This window comes from Barbatula barbatula (genome assembly GCF_947034865.1).
Source record: "Barbatula barbatula genome assembly, chromosome: 7".
Classification (NCBI taxonomy): Eukaryota; Metazoa; Chordata; class Actinopteri; order Cypriniformes; family Nemacheilidae; genus Barbatula; species Barbatula barbatula.
In genome coordinates, this window is record NC_136770.1 from 22,597,182 (window position 1) to 22,622,106 (window position 24,925).

The 24,925-nt window shown below is 38.6% G+C and overlaps 5 protein-coding genes across 9 annotated transcripts; 2 read left to right on the forward strand and 3 right to left on the reverse strand.

The window, feature by feature from the left end:
* On the forward strand, positions 1–4,370 carry nelfcd (negative elongation factor complex member C/D). The gene is made up of 15 exons (XM_079460730.1): positions 1–389; positions 560–666; positions 782–891; positions 1,028–1,137; positions 1,387–1,494; positions 1,575–1,727; positions 1,967–2,097; positions 2,185–2,350; positions 2,451–2,585; positions 2,772–2,911; positions 3,023–3,137; positions 3,240–3,335; positions 3,523–3,663; positions 3,779–3,908; positions 4,011–4,370. Exons 1-15 carry the CDS (start codon positions 333–335, stop codon positions 4,043–4,045), a joined length of 1,734 nt encoding a protein of 577 aa, XP_079316856.1. The 5' UTR covers positions 1–332; the 3' UTR covers positions 4,046–4,370.
* A 94-nt stretch (positions 4,371–4,464) lies between these two features.
* On the reverse strand, positions 4,465–7,437 carry ctsz (cathepsin Z). The gene is made up of 6 exons (XM_079460731.1): positions 7,286–7,437; positions 6,378–6,541; positions 5,684–5,863; positions 5,373–5,523; positions 5,129–5,294; positions 4,465–5,045 (listed from the first exon to the last, which is right to left on the reverse strand). Exons 1-6 carry the CDS (start codon positions 7,411–7,413, stop codon positions 4,920–4,922), a joined length of 915 nt encoding a protein of 304 aa, XP_079316857.1. The 5' UTR covers positions 7,414–7,437; the 3' UTR covers positions 4,465–4,919.
* Positions 7,438–8,057: 620 nt separating this feature from the next.
* LOC306896173 (uncharacterized protein) lies at positions 8,058–10,648 on the forward strand. Its single transcript, XM_079459917.1, has 3 exons — positions 8,058–8,348; positions 8,536–8,728; positions 9,789–10,648. The coding sequence occupies exons 1-3, from the start codon at positions 8,167–8,169 to the stop codon at positions 10,554–10,556; spliced, it is 1,143 nt and encodes a 380-aa protein (XP_079316043.1). The 5' UTR covers positions 8,058–8,166; the 3' UTR covers positions 10,557–10,648.
* Position 10,649: 1 nt separating this feature from the next.
* Positions 10,650–16,987, reverse strand: npepl1 (aminopeptidase like 1). The gene is made up of 12 exons (XM_079459916.1): positions 16,751–16,987; positions 15,717–15,902; positions 14,180–14,350; positions 13,882–13,971; positions 13,677–13,758; positions 13,278–13,420; positions 13,112–13,189; positions 12,882–12,982; positions 12,362–12,485; positions 11,596–11,772; positions 11,175–11,285; positions 10,650–11,097 (listed from the first exon to the last, which is right to left on the reverse strand). Exons 1-12 carry the CDS (start codon positions 16,952–16,954, stop codon positions 10,933–10,935), a joined length of 1,632 nt encoding a protein of 543 aa, XP_079316042.1. The 5' UTR covers positions 16,955–16,987; the 3' UTR covers positions 10,650–10,932.
* Positions 16,988–17,551: 564 nt separating this feature from the next.
* stx16 (syntaxin 16) lies at positions 17,552–23,518 on the reverse strand. Of its 5 annotated transcripts, none has more exons than XM_079460755.1 (8): positions 23,051–23,500; positions 21,281–21,388; positions 20,711–20,851; positions 20,448–20,610; positions 20,233–20,321; positions 19,808–19,951; positions 19,524–19,604; positions 17,552–19,412 (listed from the first exon to the last, which is right to left on the reverse strand). In XM_079460755.1, exons 2-8 carry the CDS (start codon positions 21,371–21,373, stop codon positions 19,308–19,310), a joined length of 816 nt encoding a protein of 271 aa, XP_079316881.1. In that variant the 5' UTR covers positions 21,374–21,388; positions 23,051–23,500; the 3' UTR covers positions 17,552–19,307. The 5 variants fall into 5 exon arrangements, with proteins under 5 accessions (XP_079316881.1, XP_079316880.1, XP_079316882.1 ...); XM_079460754.1 differs by having other exon boundaries at positions 17,557–19,412; positions 23,106–23,518; XM_079460756.1 differs by having other exon boundaries at positions 17,557–19,412; positions 23,102–23,518.
* Positions 23,519–24,925: the final 1,407 nt, after the last annotated feature.

Here is a 24,925-nt window from a genome sequence, read left to right on the forward strand (position 1 = left end):
CATCTTAAACACTTTGACATTGACGAGCGGCCACATCAAAAAGACTGTAATTCTATCGGTTAATAAGAGCGACATCTATATGTAAACACCTATGAGAAATTATATTATATATTACGACTGTGTCCCTAATCACAACAGATCTGTTTATTTCTGTTTACTTCCGCCGTCGATTCTACGAAGCGTCTTCATCGCAGTGTGCTGTTGACGCCAGTCCGGCAGGAGGCGCGCTATGACACGATCTAATGACGCAATACACACGCGACGTAACTTCAGTTTTTTATTGACGTATTTTGTAAACACTTGTTTGTCTGAATCAAGTAATTTTCCTTGCGATGGGCGAAGAATATTACAACAATTCTGCCGAATGGGAAGGCCACGATGGAAGCATGGTAGTTTCTTAAAAACACATCACAGATAAAAAGATGTTTCAAATCAGGTGTTGCACAGGCTAAAAATAAGTTTGCATTTAATTCAGTAACTGTCAGCTGTACATAAAACGGAGTTACCTTTTAAAAACAACACTCGTATTAGGTTCATAAAATGTGTTCTGTTGCTGCAGGAGGATGGAGATGTTGAAGCCGATGAGAAGATGCAGGCGGAATGTCTACAGAAATTCTCCAGTAGAGACTATATCATGGAGCCCACCGTGTTTAACACCCTGAAAACGTTAGTATGATGTCAATTCTGACAATGTGGGTGATTTACAAAAGCTAAGACGTAAGATGAGTGTTAAACTGTAGTGTCACATTGATCCCCGGTGTATTGGTCTCCTTCTCGACAGATATTTCCAGGCTGGTGGTTCACCCGAGCATGTCATCCAGCTTCTGTCGGAAAACTACTCTGCTGTCGCACAGACAGTGAATCTGCTTGCAGAATGGCTCATTCAGATGGGTAAGACACAGTATGGCAGTATGCGATTTTAAAGTGCTTTCCTATGCATTGTTATGAAGAACAACATAAAATAGATTAGCACACTTCTTAGATCACTGAATATATTTGCTTACACATGCATGTGTTTCTGATGCAGGTGTGGAGCCCGCACAGGTGCAGGAGCGTGTGGAGAACCATTTGAAGAGTCTGTTAATCAAACACTTTGACCCTCAGAAAGCAGATTCAATCTTCACTGTTGAGGGAGAGGTGAGTATCAGTATTTCCATCTTCCATCGCTCAACTAAGGATACAAAATAATAGTAATTAGGGCTGGCTGTAAAGTATAGGCCTAGTAAACATGCTTGAACTGACATAATAATCGTGTTTCTTAATCGTGATGAAAATGTTTAGCAAAATAATCGTGATTATCATTTTACCCATAATCGCACAGCTTTAATAGTAATACATTTATCTGAAGGGAATATAATAAACAGTGTTCTAATTTGATTATGTTAGACACCAGCATGGCTGGAACAGATGATAGCACACACAACATGGAGAGATCTGTTTTACAAACTGGCTGAAGCACATCCAGACTGCCTGATGCTTAACTTCACAGTCAAGGTAAAGCAGCACACGAGTTGAGGACAGAAACAGTTCACAGAACGGAAGTAACTGGCAGTACATATGTTTGTTGTATGTAGTTGATTTCAGATGCAGGATATCAAGGGGAGATCACAAGCGTGTCTACGGCCTGTCAGCAGTTGGAGGTTTTCTCCAGAGTCCTTCGTACGTCTCTCGCCACACTGCTGGACGGTGGAGAACAGAACCTGGAGAAGAATCTGCCTGAATTCGCTGTAAGTGTCACAAATCATGATTGAAGTATTGAATCGACAGATCGTGTTTTTCTTTCTTTGGTAGCAATTGCTAAAACATCTATTTTTCACTTTTGTGAAGGTGAAGTATGCAATGAATTTATAATTCGAGTTCTGCACACTAGTTGCAGGAAATAACGAAAGTGTCGATATTTCTTGATTCTGTTTGGTTCCACTAAAGTTGAAAATTTACCTTCGTGCATTATCGTTTTTTCGAGCAGAAGATGGTGTGTCATGGTGAGCACACGTACTTATTCGCCCAGTCCATGATGTCTATCCTCGCTCAGGAAGAGCATGGTGGCTCTGCCATGCGCCGCATCGGACAGGAAGTACAGAGATTCGCCCACGAGAGGTATGATAACAGATACGGTTATTTTGTATTTGTGTATATTGTTTGGTGTGTATCATATGTAACCATTATTTTGCACCCTTTGTTTAGGGGACATGATGCCAGTCAGATCACATTAGCGCTGGGTACAGCTGCCGCTTACCCACGTGCCTGCCAGGCTCTTGGTGCCATGCTGTCTAAGGGGGCACTGAACCCAGCAGATATCACGGTTTTGTTCAAGATGTTCAGTAGCATGGATCCACCCCCTGTAGAGCTGGTCGGTGCTTCAGTTTAAACTTGTTTTAACACCTCTAACCCATTTAAAGAACTAGCTAGTCCTGCAGGCTACTTGTTAAACGTGTCTCTTCTCCTTTTAGATCAGAGTGCCTGCCTTCTTGGATTTATTTATGCTGTCACTATTTAAACCTGGTGCAAAAATCAACCAGGACCATAAACACAAATACATCCATATTTTAGCTTATGCAGCTAGCGTTGTGGAAACATGGAAGAAGGTATGTGTTAACATTTTCTAAAGATTATATTTTTTCTGAATATTAAAGACGATTAAACAGCTTTCCACTCAAAGAAGTAACCAAGTATTGTGTATCTCATTGTGAGTTGAGTGTATCGTTACAACCATAGAAATGTATGTTAACATTTAGACAGGATGAATTACATACAGCATGTCTTATTTCTAGAACAAACGTGTTAATATAAATAAGGACGAGCTGAAGTCAACCTCCAAGGCCATAGAGACGGTTCATAATCTCTGCTGCAATGAAAACAAAGGAGCTACTGAGCTAGTGGCAGAACTCAGCACATTATACCAATGTATAAGGTATGGACAAAAAAATTAATAAACGTCAACATATATCTTTTGTATGTGTACAATTTAAACCATATTAGGGTTTGTTTTTGCATTTGATATAGCCGTTTCTGTATTTGTCAGGTTTCCAGTTGTAGCAATGGGAGTGTTGAAGTGGGTTGACTGGACAGTCTCCGAGCCACGGTACTTTCAGCTGCAAACGGATCACACTCCTGTACATTTAGCCCTGCTGGATGAGGTGATGATACTGTCATATTTGACTTTAAAGACTGCCGAGAAGTTGGTTCATGGGCTTAGTGTCCAAATGTTAGGAATAAACATGTCTGCATTTATTTCTCAGATCAGCACGTGCCACCAGCTTCTTCATCCTCAGGTGTTACAGCTGCTGATCAAACTGTTTGAGACGGAACACTCACAGCTCGATGTCATGGAACAGGTGTGTAACATCAACAATAGTCTGTTCATTCCTTAACTATTTCTAGCCAAGATTTTTTTTTTGAGAATGTAATCTCTTTACAATTCTTTGAATTAACCTAAATTTAAAATATAAAATAAAAATAAAAAAATTTCCCACCAAAGTGCTCAGACTCATGGCTTGAATTATTTCTCTTTTTTTGTTTTAGCTGGAGCTGAAAAAGACTTTACTGGACCGTATGGTTCACCTGCTGAGTCGTGGTTATGTTCTTCCAGTGGTCAGCTACATCCGCAAATGTCTCGAGAAACTCAACACGGATATTTCACTCATCAGATACTTTGTTACGGAGGTGAGATTGACATCTTTGACATGCTCACAATGACTTGCTTTATTGTCTGATGCCTATTTGTTCATCTACAGTCTGAGGTTGATTCTCTAAAGAGTCCATTTTTGTTTTTGGACAGGTTCTGGATGTAATCACACCTCCGTACACTTCCGACTTTGTCCAGCTGTTCTTGCCCATTCTAGAGAATGACAGCATAGCAGGAACAATCCGCACTGAGGGAGAAGATGACCCTGTGGCTGAGTTTATTGGTATGCTGTCAGCATCATTTTAGGTCTCCAGTAAAAGAACAAATGCATGTTATTTGTATTCAATGCATTAAAAATGGATTGTTTTTGCTTTTTTGTTTGCAGCTCACTGCAAGTCCAACTTCATCATGATGAACTGAGACCTACTGCATTAATGATCATTTTGAAAACTTGCAGCCTTTCATGAGATGTGCAACCAAAATGCGATTGACCAGCAATGAGTACTACAGATTTCTGTACATAGTTTTTGTGCTTGTTTTCAATGTTGAGCTACATGAAATTTGGATTTTTTTGTATATTGATTTCTTTTTTATTAAACGTGATCGAACTAAGCCTGTAGTGTTATCATTTTAGAACCACAGAAGCTCATGATTTGCTTCACATGATACAATAGTTTGAATTATTAGGGGTCTATCCTTCGTTTCTTGATAGGTTATGGACTTTCAGGGTAGACGCCTGTTTGTTAAGGACTTAAAGGAAAAATGCATATTGCTGCTGACCAAGTTGCCGTTTAGTGGTAAATTAAATAAATAGTCCAGGCAATTAAAAAATAAGTGTGAAGAGTAAACCATATGACTTTTATTATAAGCGTTTTAACTGTAAGGCAGACTGGTCTGAATACATCTGACCGTGACTTCAGATTGGCATACATTGTGTTCTGAAACCTTGGCAAATACTAAAATCTTTATGAAAACATCAATCCATTAAAATTTTGTTCTGGTATACAAAGGGCGCTGGGTGCATTTCCCTTTTTTTCTTCATTAAGCGGTGTTGACAATCATTAAAAAAAATTGGCTCCAGTCACACAAAAGAAAAATTAAAAGTATAAACCTGTGCAACATCTGATAAAATATTCCTGAGATTTCCAATTAAACCTATCAATACCCAGTGCGGCAACAGATATTAGACAGTGTCCAATCATTCTTGTCTTTGATATGTCATTTCTGAAATATGGTAAATGTTGATTTTCATTCTAAAATTGTGTATGCACCATGTGGAGGTTTTCCAAGTAACCTACAGGTAGTTCTTTGGTAAGATTGGGTCTCCATACATGCAGTCCTCTTCGATGGCGAGGTTGTACTGGCTCCCACTGCCTCCCTTGTATGCACTGGTGACGATTCTGAGCCATCCTTTCTCTCCCTGAGCACAAAAAACAGAGATCGTCTACAACGTTTGAATCTGGGGATGCAGGGCAATACGACCACTTTTTAGGTCTTGCTTACCCAGGGTTCGCCCCAAGAATTACGAACGACCCAGTACTCCATTCCATTCTCATCGACACCCCAACCTGCCACCGATACGATGTGGTTTATAGAAGGGTCTTGCACGTACTCTGAATACACACCACCAGTGTACGCATCCAGCTTGTCCGTTGCCATGATCCCACAACTGCAAAAATAAAACCAAAAAAATCTAGATTTGCACACAAATAAAATTCAATTGTGGTTACGGGGTAAGTGTTTATACCTGACAGGTCCTCCAGAATAGATCTCAGCCTTCATCTTATCCAGCCCACTGACCGGGCCATAGTCTCCGACTTTCCAGAGAGTGAAATTTTTCACGATATGACACACGTCAAATGTTGTGCAGGTTCCACATTGATTGAACGGGTCACAATCTAAAACCAAAAACACAAAAAGTCTCACAAACCCGTTACACACAATGCATTTTTGTGATCCACACACAAAAAGTACTTTGTGAAATTGCAGAGAGCTTCTCGTAACCGAATACAAGTATGCTTTGCATTGTGCGCTAGCTAAGCGCTCACGTTTGCTCACCCTGATCTTTGGCCTGATAGTTATTGCAGGTCTCATCCGGGACCCCTTTAGTGTGAGCATATTCCCACACACCGGAATGATCTCCGCCATGGCAGGAACCCGCATCTCCGCAGTCAATGACGTTCTGGACAGAGAGATAGGCTGATGGCCACGCTGCCTTTCGCTTGATGTTAATACGATCTAAAATAAAGAGAATCTGATCAAATTTTTTCTCTTTAAAGAAATGGTTTACCAAAAAGATGAACATGTCAAACCCTATTTATGAAAGAAATTGTGATATCAAAATCATTCTTAAGTCATATGTCTTTGGGGGATTTCCATTATTGGGGGAACTTTTTTCCACTTCAGCTTAAGTAAGCATATTACGAACACTGTCTACCTACAGAGATGTGGCTGACAATATTTAAAATCTATTAGAAGGAAGTCTTATAATAAACCGTCCTGCGAAAACTAGTAGATCATGAAAATACAGTCATACTGTAACTTGTGATCCAAAAAGTCAGATGACAGTCATGTGACCATTAAAGCGGAAAAAATACTGCGATATACAGACTTAGTGGTGCATTGCATTGCATTTTAATGATTAAACCGTCTTGTGATATTCTGTACCATCATCTAAGAAATACTAACTCAAGAGTTTCAATGTGACTGAATTATTACAGTTCACGACTAAAACTGTATGTCCTTGTCTCACCCGCAAGGGCACTTGTGCTCCCATGTGCCCAGCAAGACCCGCAGTATTGGGGTATGTGTTGGTTGCGTGTCGCGCTGACGTAGTTGACCCCTTTGATGTCCCTCCAGTCCCAAGCTTTAGGTAGATCTTGCAAATTCATGTTTTCATAAGGACGTGGTCTGGTTCTGAAGAACAAGGAGCATAACATCCGTTTCATCGTTCACAAAACAAGTTGTGTGATCTAGGAATCCCACGACAGTAAATTGACATCCTGCAGACCCCAACACATTGAGAAGGCATTCACGGCAAGCAGGGGGGCCCCATACACAAACCCACCATAAAACACATGCACAGGCCATCTGTTCATCAGTTAATCATAAACAAAAAGAGGAACTGCATCTAGACAGCATGACATGTATATTTTTACATAACCAGGTGTCAGCAAACTGTCTCGTGATGTTGTGGCTACCTTTTCACCACTTTGGTGTGTTTTTCTCTTAATAATTTCACGCGCCGAATGGCCATGACGTGAGACGCCTGCGGTACACTGGGCGACAATGGAGCCAAAACGTTAAAATAAGTCTATACAAATGATTATTCACTTCAGTGACGTCAAGAGGATACGGAAGTACAACGAACTTGGGATCTGACACTGAAATAAAGGGAAAAATCCCAATGCTGACCAAACAAGAGCTCTGCGTTCTCCTCACTAACTTAACACGAGCACATTGTGAAACAGCATGTCAACTTTTCCTTTCTTCATTCTAATTATTATATGATATAATATAATTATATTCGTTTTTTTTTAGAGAACGATAAACAAAACTGCTGTATTGGCAGAGATTTTGAGACACATCCCTGGTGTCGGATTACATGTGTTACTCAAGCCCTCCCAATTAACTAATACAAGAAAAGTTTGACAGACATACTTAATCCCTTGCAGATTTCTCCTCGGCTGTTTTCGGTAGCAGGGCTCATTCTCGTTAAAATACCGCCCGGCGAAAACTCCCGTCAACGTAAACAGATATACGAGCAGCAGACGAGCCATGTTGGACATCCGTCGGTCATATGACCAGCGCGCGCGACTACACGGCGCTTTAATACGTACGTACGACTTCACGCGGCGCTGCGCCGACCGATCGTGCTTTGACATCAAAGTAGCGCGAGAGAGATTCGATACCTGAGCTTTTTGAACGTTCTCGCGATACTGTGATGTCACACGTCGATTGGTGTGCGCAGCGATGTGTGGAGGCGTGAAGACAAAATCGAAACTAGCTCTCTCATTGCATAAAAATGAGGTTACACTTCAGGGATTGTAATGCATTTAATGGCTTGAAAGTATTGTTTTTTTTATTAATTCCCTCACTAAAACACACTGTAGTATGCCAAAGTATTTACTGAACTGTAGTAGATTGATTTGTGGAAACCATATTACAGTAGGCCTACATATTAAATACCTTAAATCTTACTAGAATAAGGCTCAAAATACACTGCAAATGTTCCATTTATTTTATCAGTATAAAATAGGACAGACCGGCAAAATGTAAAGAAATATGTTTTCAGGAAATGAAAATAAAATGACGTTTTATGGGTTTCTTTCCATTAAGAAATATAAAAGATAATAACGCATAGTCCACCTTCGAACAATATTGACAAATCATCGAAACTTATAAAAGGGCAAAGTCCGGTCTTAACTTCCATGAGGTCAAGACTGCTTTGTGCCTGTCAGCTCACGCTTTTGTTGGCTTGCTGTATGCCAATACAAGCCTGTGCGTTAATACCGTTCTTTTAGTTATAATTGTATGCAGACATGGACCGAAGCCCAGCCAAGAGACGACAGACGGTCCAGGGCTATCTCTGTAATGTGAGCCCATTAAAAGACTCAAAGAAGCCATATTTTGAAGCAAGCTTTCAACATGGAGGTGAATGTTCCAACGTTGTGGTCTTTAGACCAGAGGAGCACATGCATTTCAAAGATGCTGAGAAGACTCGGTAAGTCCACAAAGTTTCTACAAAGGGATTATTTTTAGTTTGTAAAACTGTCAGACCATCCTTTGTTTTTTAAACTTAACAAAATGTTAACACGGTTGGTTGTTTATTACAACTCTCACACATCTTATCTATAGCCTTCTTGTCTCTGTATGATCAGATGTTTTGTAAATGCAAATATTTTGTACAGGGGTCAAGTCAAGCTATGTAACGTGGTAATATCACCTGTTAAGACCAAGGGAACCTCAAAGGTGTATTACACACATAAGTCCAGTATGTCCTGTGTTCGAGACCTAGGACGTGCTTTTCAAAACTCCCTGCCAGCTGAAGCACATGACATCAAATTGTCTGAACTGCTACAACTGGATCTAAAACCTATGAGGGTAAGTAAATGCTCTGTTTAAAACTCAGATTTTCAATACATGATTAGTGGCCAAAAGCACTTGTCATAACTAAACTCTTGCGATTTCTATATCCTCACCTTTCACACTAAATGATGTTAAACAAAATCTCTTCTGGTTACGGAACGTACCAAATTATGGAATTCCAATCCTGCCAAAATTAAAAATACAAAAATAAATCAATGAAGTAATGTAAAAAGGTGAAAATAAATGAATAAATACAGAATTAGTAGTAGAAATAATAGATATTTAAACATATTTTTTTATTTATTTAAAAATATTTTTATTGATACATTTTTGTATTTATTTTATGCATTAATGTAAATATTTATGTATTTACACATTTTTTCATTGATTTATTTCTACATATGGTAATGAGGGGGCGTGTCTTGCTTCAGACATAGCAGTCCTGCTGTAGACCACAGGCTTCTTAACATCTTGTGCTTTTTCAAAATGACATGCAAGAGACGAGTATTTGAATGACCACAGTTCCACTACAAATACCAACACCATGGTTAATTTGTGGTTACAATGGCTTAACTATAGTTGCATTTTATTTGATTTAATTATAAGTAAAACCATGGTTTATTTTCATAAGGGAATACTCGTATCTGGGCATTTTACTATACTTTACTTTAGTTAATACTATGGTATGAACTATAGCAGGGCTAGTCAGGCACATGCTCATCATTTCAAATGAAAATGTGGAAATACATATATATATATATATATATATATATATATATATTAACATTAATGCATAAAATAAATAAAAAAAATATATAAAAAAAAAATAATATGTATTTACTTATTTTTAATTTTGGCAGGACTGGAATTCCATAACTAAATACATGTCCGGCACTCTTTTTTGTGTCGTGACGCGATTGCTTGGAACACATTGAGGTCGGAAACTGGGAATTTCCAACTCCCGCCTCTGATTTGGTCTCAAACTTGGCAGAAGTCCATTAACTGACAAAGTGTTACAAACAATACTACTATGCTGTGTATATTGTACATTATATGTTTTCTCCATGTTTCACAGGCCAACATTAATGTAAAAATCATCCTGGAGGAATCCAAGGGGAACAACATTGTGAGGGATGGAAGCCTCCCAAAAACTGTGTATACTGTAGCAGATACTACAGGCTACATCAGTCTAACTGTGTGGTGTATAAAAAACATCACTGTTGGAGAATGGTACAAATTCACAAATGTCTCTGTCACGCAGTTCAACGGCAAAACAACCTTATCAACCACCAAACAAACTAACGTTCTCAACATCCCATCTCAAAGTACAGCGGTTGATGTTGAAGTGTCTATAGAATCTATGAAGAGTGACATCATTGGTGTAAAGCTAAAGATTCAGTTTATTTGTCCTGGTAAACATGAACTGAAGGACTTAATACTGTCAAGCCCAAGTGTGTATTGTGTCCCATGTAAAACGCATTACAAAACTACAGCCATCATAATGAAGATCAGTGGCCGCTTGGATCTCAAACCAGAGACGGGTGACAATATAAACGCTAGAGTTGAGGATGAGGTCATAAGATCTGTGGTAGCTGTTAAGCCAGACACATCTCAAAATGACATCATCCAGGCTTTCATGGCTCTACCCACCATGAAAATGACCATTTGCAATAAAGTCATTGTGAAGATGGAAGAGTCAACGTCTCAAAATACGTCAAGTCCTGGAAAGGAGTCTCAGACTTCACCTGCTGTGATGGATGCAGAAAACGTATCCATTGACTTCTCACCTTCAGATATTGGGCTTTACAGTTCCCAATCCAAAAAACGAAAATCCACAGATTGATTCTGCTCACAGAATATTGCTGAAGATCATGAAAACTTCATAAGAGAAAATTACAGAAACGTCATACAGTATATAGGAAATAAAACATGCACAAACATTTGTAACTATTTATTTTGAAAAGATCAGATTTTATCATTCACATTTCTTTTACCACACTTACAAAATTGGCATTCTAAAGCATTCAGATAATATTGAAATTGTATCTGATTATTTAAATTCTGAAGATTTTATGGGATTGTTTATGTGTGTGTATGTGCGTATAATAGATGCAATTTTGATGGTGGGGACAGAACGTGGGTACATATGTAAAGTCATGACTGCTATTAAGCTAGTTTCACTCAAGTATCAGTTTAATTAAGAACAGTGTGAATCTATTTTAGACGAGTCTCCTCCTCTTGCAGTCTCTCTCCGGCTGCTCCTCTATGGCAGGTTTGCCGGTAGCGACACCCAATGGGGACACAGATTTAAGTAAGGAATCCTCAGAAGCCTGACCAAACAGAGCCATGAGAAGAGCCACGCCGAACCCAGTGGCTCTCTCCCCCTGTTAAATGTTAATGATTATTACCATATCTTGGGAAAGGTGCATACTTGCAATAATTGATTGCTCAGTGTACTCACAGCATGGACAGGGGAAGCTATATCCACATGTACCCAAATGCCCGGCCAATCAAAACCAAGATGAGAGCCAATGAAAAGGCCAGCGCAGGAGCTCGGAGCGTTTTCACGGTCCTGTGGAAACAGAAAACATGCTTCAGGTATTCTAGCGTGAAAAAAAATGTCCACGCTATTCTATTTTGGGAATCTGATTTGTGTAAAAGAGCATCTGCAAGCCGCCTTTTTTATTACTAGCAGTAAATATTTTCAAAATGATTTATGAGGATCTTCCACTTTTATTTTCTCCGTTTTAAATACACGAATGAGTGATTTTTGGAAAATAAGTGTAGAAGTTGCATATGTCCATTCGCAAGGGGGATTTTATGGCCAACAGAATCTGGTGCTTTAAGAATTATCCACCACAACTATCTCTCTTGCTCCTCACCGCCACAGAGTTCTTCATGTCGGCCACAGCGGAGGTGAATTCACTGAAGTGAAGTTCAGGACAGTAGACTAGAGGATGTGCCAGGTCTCCACTGCTGCGGCCAGCCCTCACACACGCTGCCTCCCACTGTTCATTGTTGGTCATCACGGCCGCGTGGTACTTCCCTGTGGAGATACCCTACAGGAGAACAGCAGAAATAAAAAAACACTCCTAATTCTTTTTCTGCTCGAGTCTCAAGAGGACAAACTTGCTTGTGTAATGTTCAAAGATCATTTTTGGGTCAAGCTGGGAATGACAAACACTCACGTGACTGACTGGACACTTTTATAAACAGAGCAGAGTTTCAATCACATGAGAGTGAAAACCAAATGCAACCCGTTTCTGCCAAGATTTAAAGTGCAAAAGCCATAAAAAAGATAAACATCCATTCGTCCAATCATTATGGGACTTTTTGTAACCCGGCCAAGCGCTATATCAATAAAATATGTCCAAACATTTGATTCAACATGTGAGTTTTTATTCTCAGGTAAAGGCATACTTAGCTGTCTCCTAAAAGATGTAATGTAATATGGAGTTGATATATTTCTGGCTTCAAATACTACCAAGTGCATTCAAGCATTAAACAGCACTCACACAACCGTCACACACAGTTAACAAGACTCATACACAGGCTATCTGGAATTTAAGAGCTTTTATGACTTCTCGAATTTAGGACATTAATACATTTGGATTTTATAGAAACCCACAAATGTTTACCCACACACACCTGAGCGCCGGTCAGCGTGGCCATGTCCAGTATGATATCTGCAGAGAGATCTTTGCTTGCATACACAACGCCATCAGAGAGCACCAGCCTCCCTTCTGCATCTGTGTTGTTTATCTCCACCGTCCTGAGAAGAAAAGTCACTCTAGTAAACTGAAGCTTTTACCGTGTTTTATAAGTTTTACTTATAACGGATTTTGGCAACCAACATTTTTTGTTTGAGTTCTGCAAAAGAAAGAAAGTCATACAAGTTGGAAATGACAAGAGGGCATCTAAATAATGACAGAATTTTCATTTTGAAGGTGAACTATTCCTTTAAGTGAAAGTCATTTCTCAGAAGATCTATCAGCCAATCAGATTGCAGGATTAGGTTAAATGCTAGGTTTAGGACCGTATTAAACGGCTGTATACCATTTTTATCAAACTATTATCCCTATTATATATTAAGAGGCCTGGTCCGGGTTATAGCAGGGTTTAAGTTGGGACTGTATTGATGAAACATGCAACCGTTTCTAAAACATACTTTCCAGAGTACAGAGTGTGTATATCATCTGGCCGTGTGGCCAGGGGTCCCACTGCATTCTCTGCCAGGCAGAAGACAGCATGTAGGTTGTCCTTAAAGCCCTGGGATACAAAAGAAATATAACTTGCAGTGAAAACCTCGACCTCAATACAAACACACAAGTGAAAGTCATGTTGACACCAGATGTACACAGAAACGGTATAAAAATACATTATATTTCTTTTTAGTACCTGTTTAACAGTAGCTTTAAACGCTCCTAGAACTGCAGCAGCTCCTCCACAGTCTCTCTTCATTCCTGGCATAGTGGTCTGTAAGGAGACATTAAAAACATTTTTTTCTAATCAGAAAGGATTCTGACCATCTTCCTGTACTCTATAGTAACAGTGAGATACTTACTTTGCCCTTGATGCTGAGACCCCCGGTGTCATAGACGATACCCTTGCCCACCCAGGCAATAGTTTGTGTGGCACCCGTAGGGGTGTGGCTAAGCACTGCCAAGGCAGGTGGGTGAATGGCAGCTTTCCCAACTCCATATATACCTAAACAGAAGTGATTTACAAAAGGGTCTGCTTAAGACATCTTTAACAAAACTCATTTCAATTTAAGTACATGTTTGAAAGACTAACATGATGTTCTAATATACATGTGAGAAAATGCAATCTACATGACGAAGCGAAGTCTGCTGTTCAATAAATAATAACTATTCACTTGAGACGAGAACGCAAGCTCATCTCTTTTGGCATGGGTCAGAAAAACTGCACAATCGGCAGAACAAACACAATGTGACAAAATTACCTCCGAACCCTTTTTGTTTCAGTTCCTCTCCTCGGATTATAGTTGGAGTGATGCCTAATTCATTCCCCACCATTTTGATTTCCTAAAGATGGTTGAAGAACACGTGAGAAAAGATGCAGAAATGCTTACTTTCAAGATAAATCGAGTGGGTGAATCAAGCGTTTGTGTGATTTGTCCAGTGATCAAGAAGAGGAGAAACACTTGCCTCCAGGAAGTCGTCAGTATTCATCTCGCTGCACGGTGTGTCCACAATTCGTGCGGCCAGACGGACCCCGTCTGCTGCATTAGTAAGACACTGAAAACAGAGCGCAAAACACAGCATTAAGGTGCATTATCAAAAGCCATTCTCAGAAAAGGCAATGCTGTATGACATATCGCTTTATTGCTCCCTGAACTCTTTGTAAGTCGCAATGGATAAAAGCGTCTGCTAAATGACTAAATGTAAACAGGGTGGACAAACAGAACAACTTCAAATATTTCAGTGATAACAATTTAAGCCTTACCTCGAGCGTGGAAACCTCCAAAGGGCCGTTGTTTTGGCCCACGGTGATAAACTCAATAGTGACATGTTTTTTCTCCTTACGGCGAGATGAGGCCGAGCGACGGGTGAAGAGGGGAAAGGCTCGAGCGATGGCACACCCTGACGCAAACACATCTGAGCACTCGCACACCATCTGCACATGAGGAGACACAATACTAATTTATCTGCATTTGTGCAACAATGTCCACAACTGAAATTTTTTAACAAATGATTCAAAATTTTCAGTGGAACTGGATTTTGTAGTTAACCCAGAACATATAATTTAAAGGTCCAGTGTATTAAATTTAGCAGCATCTAGTGGTGAGGTAGCGGATTGCAACCAACGGCTCACTCTACCCCTATCCCTCCACCTACAGATCTGGGCCCGTATACACAAAACATTTTATCTCAACACTAAAAGCTCTACTAAACAGCTGTAAATGTTTTTTTAGCTAAGAGTTAAAAATCTTAAGATCTTAAAATAAAAATTTTCTCATATTCAAATAAAATATTGTAACATAAATGTTTTGCCATATTCAAATTAAGATGATAAAATATAAGGTGAGTAAGTTATGTTTTGCAAATAAACTGTACTATGCTCATATTAAAATTTGACATTTATGCATTAGACAGACGTTTTATCCAAAGCGACTTACATCGCATCATGCTACACATTTGCTTCCAAGTTTGTGCAATCCCCTGGGATCGAACCCACGACCTTGGCATTGCTAGTACCATGCTCTAACCACTTAGCTTGATATAGTCTACTTTTAGCGCTAAAACGCTTTGTGAAATGATCTTAGCCCAAAAATTAAGCAGTCCTTATTTTAGGACTGACAAGCCCATTATTTTTAAAGGTTTCTCCTAAATCGTCAAGTTAGGAGCAAATTTTAGCCTTAAGATGTTTTGTGAATACGGGCCAAGAAAATGTAATTATTGTGTATTTACTTACATTACATAACGGATATTGTAAACAATTTACAATATCACAAAGCTGATTCGGATATTTTATTAAAAATAACTTTTTACAATGGAAATACAGGATTTACCAAGTAAGTTTCCATCTATTTATAATGGAGGAGAAAAACAGATTGTGTGTGTCATATGGAAAATACGAGCCACAGAAAAGGGAAATAAAGAATAACCAACGAGCCATAAGGTGACGTGACCAGTCGCTCTCCCGGCTAAATGTGCTGCCATCATCAAATAGGGCACTGGAGACAAGAGTATCACATGTGTTGAAATAGATAAGGGGTGATTCGACCTTTGTCAAACAAATATTTTTTGCGTCTTGGGACCTACCAATTAGATTTTATAACCTGCAAAAACAACCTTCTCAAATTATCTGTACATCACGTTATGAATTCAGAAAAACATGCACACCAGGGAACACACACACATATCGTTTTGGATAAAAGCATCTGTCAAATGCATAAATGTATTGTTATTTGTAAGGCACTCCTAGTCTATCAGACGTCATGAATGAAAAGAAAACGACACTGATATGAAATGAGACTAACCACAATGCAGCGGTTGTTGCCAGCGGGAAGGCACGTTCGGACCAGGCGGGTGAGGAAGTTGCCAGCCGCATGGCTGTTGTGACGGCTGACACGTGAAGGTAGAGCCGCAACAGCTGCGGAACTCAAATACAGCGGGCAGCTATCTGTAGGATTCGGGTTAAGAGAACCTAAAGCTGCTTGCCATGTCTGAAAATACAAAGCACATAAATACAGCTGTTAACAACATGGCCCAGCCATGGAAAATACAAGCCCCAGTATAGTGCAATACAGACCACACGTATACACAAAATGTTAAAACACAAACAGAGATGGTCTCACACTGTTAAACAATGTTTCTGAAATGAATGTCACCTATATGGTATAAAACACCACGATGGTACTTTTGGTAAGGAAAGTGGAACTTCCTAAAATCATAACCAACAATCTGAAGAGGAAAATATGTTAACAGTAGTTTACATCCAATCCAAAACACTTCCTCATATCACACACAAGGATGCTTTTGAGATAAAAACGAATATATTGCAGTACTGCATTGTAATAAATCGGTTGTTCGTACCACTACTTAAAATCTGTAAATAAATTACTCGAAAGTGCACCATAACTTAACTTTTATGGTAAAAAAGTAAATGAATTACAGTCATTCATTACTTGGTAATCAAACACTGCATGACTTTCACTTCCACTAAATTATACAAAATCCACTGTACATACTTTGAAGTTACTTAAAAAATACCATGGCAAACATTAAGATACTAGTATTATTATCTGACGTCATAATGTTACCACAGTACCTTTTATGCAAGGTATATATCTATGGTTATTTTTGTCTATACTAAAAATGTAGAATTTTATCATTACAACACGGTCTAAAATAACATTAACTTCTCAAGTCATTCTGTAAATCGTGTATTTTATATTTATAAGTACGAATTACCGGTACAGTACACAACACAACACAAATCTGTGGTGGAACTTCGGTCTGCATTAGCCGGTGAGCTAACGTCAATGTTTACGCTCTCAGCGACATTATTTACCTCTTTGCTGACCACCGGCTGCAGCTTTCCTTTCACCTGGGGCCAGTTGAGCTGTTGCAGGTTGCCGAGCTGACCCACGATAAGAACCGGGCGATTCTGCGGCTCAGAGTCCCCGGCAGATGCCCTGAACTCGAGCTGCACGTTCGCCATCTTCCGCCCGAATGTGTCCGACGCTGCGCAGTCAGCGCAGAGCGATCTGCGCATGACATCAACGTACCGCGAGAACAGCAACCGCGTCTGCTAGCATCCATTAAATGAAGAAGTTTAAAAATAAAAGAGCTACAGCTGCACTTTGTTGTGTTGAATGGGGCAAAACGAAATAGTTTAGTATTGTCAACGTTTTAAAAGTAATACTGTTTAGCAATATAGTTCAGCATTTACCAGAATCGGAAGTTTTATAATCCGGGAAAATGTTGTAATGGGCTGTCAAACTCACCTTACTTTTAATTTCACAATTTACACTGGTTTCATTTTTAAGAACAAAACAGCTTTGAAAACATAGTTTAAAATAATAAAAAAACATATAAAAGCAATGTCTTAAAATAAAGAAAAGTTGGTAGGTGCGAAATGACCTATTTTCTTCATTGAATTTAACTTTTGTTTCTAAAAATGAAAATAACAATTAGCAACATGAATGGTTGCAAAGTCCATAAAATGTCCTCTTGTGGTAAAAAAAAGGTAATATAATACTTACATTAATAACATACTTATATAAGCGTTACACTCCAGGATAAGGGATACTACAATGTTGAGAAAGGTATGCTTTTGTAGTGTAGTAATTTTAAATTGATAAACGTATCACACAAGACCTTTGTACTTGTTTTATTTCTGTTTTAATAAAAACCTGTTCAGCCTTTACAGGTCAAGGTTCAGATAGCATACAGTAGTACCATGGAGGCAGAAAATTACTTAATTTTCACACTGGGCATGTTACCAAGCCCGACAAGAAAAGAGGAAACCACATTAAATGGGTTTAAGCCTTAGATGTTGCTATTTGCCATCCACAACTTTTAAATATGCCTCCCCTTCAAAACCACCATCTTCATAAATTGGCTCTGAATTCATAAAATAACACAGCAGTGTTATTTATACAGTAGTGTTTCAATCGCCCTTCACAAAAACACCAGAAAATGATTTTGAAGATGACAAAAAACTCATAAAAAAAGACATTTCTACTGAAGGACAACCACATAACTCTGTACAGATATTTGCATAAAAATAAATAATTTTATCTTGTGCATGAGACGGTCGTACTGTCAGTTTAAGCATGGATCAGAGAGTAAAGGTCAAAGTTCAGTTTAAGATTTAAGGTGAAACTGAAAGATTTGCTAAGGAGAACAGTAGTCAATGAAACATAAGCACAAAATAACACTAATTTTACACTTTAAGGCAAGGATAAGAGTGAAGCAATTCACTGATAATCACTCCTTTCTATGACTGAAGAGATACTGATATCACGACAACACTGTCATTAACATGTTGACAAACACACAAAGGTGCGTTCGGCCTCTGCTGACATCAGCGAGGAGATAACGGTCAGTAATATTTCAGAACAAAAAAAGGACAATGCAAAAATCCATTCATTATCTCTGATAAACCCAATGCTATACATTTCATCACATAAGAAAAGGATCATTTTCGAGACCATGATAACCGTGAGTGGAAGTTTCTCCATGGTTGATCGGAGTGTCGAGGGTCTCAAGAAACAAGAGTGAAGACAAACCCAAACAATCAAAGTGGAAGGTCGAGGTGTCCGTGACTTCATCCGACTTGCACCTAACAACCAGCATGGTTCAAAGGCAGCCTGCAACCTTAAATCTTTGATTGTAAATAATATTTTAAATGGGGATTCCTGTTAATGCTAATGCAGGGTAAAGTTAAAACTGCTAGCATTGTAAAAAAAACGAATACAATTGATTTGATTTAAATCAGCATAAATTAAAAGCAGTAAAACATATACTACCACAGCGTCAAAATTGCATTACAGTAACAAGTATTCATTTTTGGAGGGGCATTACAGAATCATCTGGAACATATTATTTATAAGAGCAAATTATTTAACTGGAATTATTTCTTTTGAATTCGGAGTGAAATGTGAGCCACATTTGTACCTGACCAGCCTATGGAGATTCAAGTTAATATGACTATCCCATATGCTTTAAAAACAAGATAACAAGGGCGACCATCTTGCATTAACACTCCTATTTAGGTGCTTTGCATGTGTTGGGAAAAACCCTTTGAAGACAACTAAAAGGAACCTGAGAATGGACAATGCCACTCCCTATCAGCAAACTTCCTGCACTAACCCTTTAGGAGACACACAACCTTACTCCAGGCAACTCATAGTGCATCCTCCAGTAGGCGCTACCTATCAAATTCATTCTGTTGTGTAGTATTGGATGACACAAGCAGCTCTGTTGGACAAATATTACGCACTCAAACAATGGTCCAGTCAACATGCACACACACACACACACACTCACACAGACACACATAGAAATACATCTGTTTACTTTCATAAATACAGGTAGATCCCTCCTAGAGGCCATGGAATGATTCAACGAAACTTTGTCCCGAACAGAACAAGTATTAGAACAACAATTATGACGAAGAGAATTAAAATGACCAGCATCTTGCGGTTTTTCTTCTGGTACTGTTCAGCCTGACAAAAGAAAGCGAGAAGTTGAATGTCATTTCTATTTCAACTATAAATCCGCAGAACATTTATATTACGAATGACTGTAAAAATAAGAAATGACGGAGAGGGTCTCACCTTTTGTAACTGCTGAAGCCCCTCGTCTGTTTTAACACAAGCATGCTCCACATTAAAGTCAATTCTGTCAAGGACCGTGCCCTGAAACGTCACAGACAAACATTACCAGGTTTTTTTAAACATTTGACATATTTATGAAACAAATTGCTTATCAATAATTCTGACAAATATCAATATCAGCTCACACGCCAATTTTTTAATCCATTCTGATTAAAATGTTTAAAATGGGACCTGCCAAGATTCTCTGACTTCATGTGGTACTGTTTTCCGTGATGTCCACTTACCTGTTCAACAACCATTCCAGCAAGATCTCTAAATATCTCATTTAGATCTGAGATGGACTGAACAATCTGTCGAATCTCTCTCTCTCGCTCTTCTACTATCACAGTGTTCTGCTGAACCATCACCAGCTGATCATCTGTAAAACCCTGAGAGAGAAAACACATACATTGGATGTCAAGAATATAATTTATATTGACACAATATAAATAACATTGTTAATAGTAACATTTTAATACATCATTTATTTTGATACATTTATAAAAAAAAGTTGGTATAAGTGAAATATATATATTTTTATATAAAAAAACTAGACTGTGTAGATAATAAAAACATTTGTTAACAAATATAGAGACAAAGATGGCATTTCTAATACTAGACATCGTTTAATACTGTAATGTTAATTATTTTTAATATTTAATATTCTCACTCTCTCATATAGTGCAATATCTTCATCTTCCTGCACAAGAGGACCAGAGTCAAAAAAGTGCTTGGATCTTTCCTCACGGTTTTTCATACCTGTAAAACAAGGTTTTTAGTAGCATATGGCTTTAGTATTTAATTTATTACTTGTTAACTGCATGTGCTTTGATCTCAAAATATAAACATTTTCATATATCATGTTAAAAAGGCTACACCCCTTACGTTTCAAGTAGCTCGACTGTGTGTGTCTGAAGTTAGTTGAAAGATCTTGAAGGCTTTGAGCCAATGAGGAGACCACATTGGTCAACAATCTCCTTTCTTGCTCTGTACAGTGATGGCTCTGAGTCTGCAGTCCGGTTACAGCTCGCTGGCACCTGTGAAACATCTACACGCACACAGACAGACATCTTTACAACACATTCAGTGATTTATTGTCTGGGCTTATAACCTGTTTAGTCAGAGCAGATGTTTTTGGGCATGTGCACCTGTGTAATTTCCTGTGTGGTGATCTCTATAGCATGTTCTTCCTCGCTGCTGTCGTCAAGCGTGGGGCGGTTCATGTGTTTGTCGTGCAGACTGGCAAGGTCCTTCATCTTGTGACGGATACGTGTGATTTCATACTGAATCTGGAGGAACAAGAAATTCACTGTTTGCTCTGTTTCACAAGCAGATGGAAATGGTTAAAACTCGACTGAACCCAAAGTTCCAAACTATCTGCCATTGGAATGACTGGAACATTTCAATGAATGAACTTCACAGGCTTTAAAGGAGTAGTTCACCCTTTAGAATTAAAATTCTGTCATTTACAAAGATGATGTTTTGAAAAATGTTGTTAACAGAACAGCACAGCCCCCCATTTACTTCTATTTTAACCAATGCAAGTGAATGGGGGGCTGTAAATAACTTCTTTAAAAAGAAAGCCATCCAGGTTTTAAATGAGTAAATTATGACAGAATTTTCATTTGGAGGAGGAACTACTCCTTTAAATTGCATGTGTATTAACTGAAACACATTTTGAAGGATGATTTTACCAGATCATTTTAGAGACATTTTACCTCATCCACTCCGTCCACCCATTTTGGAGAAAGTCTTTTTGTGACGCCAATAGCAGCTTCTGGGTCCAAACTAATGCCAGACACCAGGGCCATACGGTCATCAGCCAGCTATAAAAAATACAACAACATACATTTTATCCACTGGGTTTTATAACGTACACTTTTCACATCTGGTCACCGTAATCTAATGATACGTGTCTTTCGGCTCTAGCACAAAAGCCAAACACGCTCAATAACAAACCAAAAACAGGCCCACACGGAATCTGCACACATAATTTACTTCTGTGTTACTTGTGTGAAAAAACGACAAACAACAAACAGAGAAATAAAAGATGACATTACGACACTATTGCTGGTTGTTTACAACCGTAACAAATTATAGCTAAAATATTGAATAAACAAACACACAATGATGGGGCTTGTGTGCAACTTTGTGATTGTCAAGCGTTCACAATCTTTGGAAATTCTGTGCGAGATATTTAAACAGTACCTCATCAAACTCCTAATGTGATTGGAAGAGCCCAGCGACGTCCCATCCCGTGAGGAGTAAGAGCAGATAAGCCCAAGACAAAAAGCAGTGATCAGTATCAAAATGACAGACAGCAGGTTTTGGGCTGGACATCTGATATTCAGTGGCATAACATTCAATATGTCATTCAACTATTTATAATTTTTGTTGCCCTGTACCAAAATCGTGCAACATAATTTTGTAATACGTTGCATAGTCGTGTTAAATTAGTCTATTCCAGCCCAAAACTATGTTTCTTGTTACATGAATCTACCTATTCAACAATTCACTAAGCAAGATATTAGTTTGGAGAAAATACTCTTTCTGTTGTATAAGGTCTAATGAAAGATTAATCTGGAACATCAATTCCTTTCTAAACCCAAATCAAAGACACCTGTAGATAGGAGCAGAAAAAAACCTTCCATGTTTTTGCAAGGCAATGCTTAGCCAGAACCAAGAAGTGCACTCAAACCAATAAATCAACATGCAAAACAGTAAAAAGAAAGAAAAATTATAGCCACTAACAAACAAACAAGCATGCATGACATCATTGACATATGATTTAAATGATGTCTGTGGTGGTAACTTTTTTATATTACATACATTATTTACACTTCATTAAATATTGCATTGAAAAGCATAATGGCAGTAGACAACCTGCCTACAAATCTAGGATTTTGACATTCCTGGATTATTCAAAGCCACAGACCGCCCACCAACATCAAAGAGGCAGAAATATGTAAAGAATACATTATCTGAGGAAGACTTTAAGACAACACAGAATGCTTTCCACCGAGGACTTATTGTACAGTTAAACTTGTTGTATACGACATCTAAACCTCACATATTCCTTTAAAGAATGTAACACAACATAGATGTAAAGTCACAAATAAATGACATGACTATGCCTGGTCGCTCAACCCATGATCCTCATACCCCATCATCTCATTCTAATGGTAGACGGCTTCATTGAATGATCTCCACAACCACCACAAGACATGTTTGCAATGATTTTGAGTCGTGTCATTCAACTATGTTGAAGTGAACCAAAACGCAGAAGAATGTAAACAAACGTATGAACAGCTAGCCGGATCTCGTGCACTTGTGCTAGCTGTTCATTGAGCGAACACAAAACAGTCGAGGCTTGTAGAATCAACTGACAGCGCCAGTTTACATCAACAAACATCCCTAGCTAGGGTGCACTAGCTAGCTCAAAACCACACACACGCGAAAACAATCAATTCAGACAATTAACGTTGGACTCACCGCAGCATTGCTACGTGTATTCAGAGCACGACGGGGGTCGTATGTACTCACTTGCTCAGCCAAAATCTGCCGGTTTTGGATCGCATTGTTCCGCAATAATAAGAAGGCATCGGTCAGTCGCCGAGTTGCCATGGCTACGCGATACAAGAGGATAGTGAAATGAAATAACGACGAGCTGCCTCGATGGCTGTCTCGAGATTAGTTACTTAGCTCGTCGCCTAGGCTGCTGGATACCTAGCTGGCGGGCAAGCCTGCTAAACAGCAGGCGGGCTCGCCCGGTACCAACAATTCCGAGCGTACGGACTCGGTTTGTAGTGTCAGCTTTGGTATCCTGTATTATTTGACAACGTTACGAGAACGATAACCCGAGATCTCCGCTCGATTCTGAGCGTGAACGGATCATGTCGGTTACTTCCGGGACGAGGGATACGTATGCGTGACGTCACATCATACCTTCCGCTTGTGCGTTTTTGTTAAAAAAATACGATTAAATAAAAGATTATTTTTAAGTTAACGTTGAATATTGCACATCCTTTTCTCATGCGTTAATTGTTTTGGTCATTGTTAATTAGATTTTTATTGACAAATGAAGAGCGACTAAAATTACGTTTCCGGAAGAGTTGTTAAATGTTATATATTATTGCTATCGATTGTACACCGTATTTTTCTATTCCCTTCTTGTTTAATGTTCACGTTGGTCTTCAATAGAAATAAACACGCAAAAGGTATGTAAGTCTCATCTATGTAAGGTCTTCACATATGAGCTGAATCTTTTTTTTATTGACTTTATTTGTTTTGCGTCATTTCCAGTGTTTACCACATGGAGGCGCTGTTTCATACTGATATAAAATGTTGATATGGAGTATGAAAAGATCACATGGATGGTGAGGACACCAGAATGATGTATGCAATAGGCATAAGTTTTGATCCACTGTTATTTTTCCATTTACAAGTACGAAGTAGTCATAAAAAACAACAATTTATGTGAATTCATGCGAAAACTGTGATCTTTTTATATCATTATGCATACCTTTGTTTTTTTATTGACGCACTTACAATTTTACAATTAAACATTGCACTTACAATCAAATGTTTGCATTATGCTGACAAATATATATAATAATAATATGCGTATATATAATTTTTTACATAACATGGCATAAGGTTAGAACTCCTTAAATACTGATCAAAAGCAGCATGCTGAGTTTTGATTTATTATGAATTTTTGGTCACTACATAATTCCAATACTTCAGCTTGTGTTTGATGCCTTAACTTTTGCTTTAAAATAAGCTGCACCGAGACCCCACCCCTGCTGACCTACCCTCTGTAACTTAGACGTGTGCATGTTTGGGTCTCCATGCAAAGGTTTTTATTGCAACTGAATTTACTGCAGCGTATCGGCCATTTATAAAAACTTTTAAACTGCCTCCTGCCCATGCTACATAAAGAATCGTGAATTACAGCCAACCCCACAGGAACATCATCTGAAGCCTCGTGTGATGTGTAGGTAAACAGTTGGGAGTTCAACCATAGAATAATAGTTCCAAGGCTACAGACATTTTGGAATAAAAAGCAGATCCTAAAATGTAAAATATATAAAGTCATAAAACAATCAGAATTGCAGAATTGAGAAAAGACAGAAATAAAATGAGGGTTTAAATAATAAATACACGAGCAGATAGCTACAGAACGTGTATCGTATATAACGATTCGATAGAGGAAAACGCAGAAGTGTAGGCAAGGTTGGAACAATAAAGCCAAGAAAATTATGTCTTCTTGACCGCATCTGGACAGTAACAAAAAAAGAGAGGTTGTGACCAAGAGTAACTAGCAGGGATTTCACAAAAAGAGCAGCTGTGTAACTCAAAAC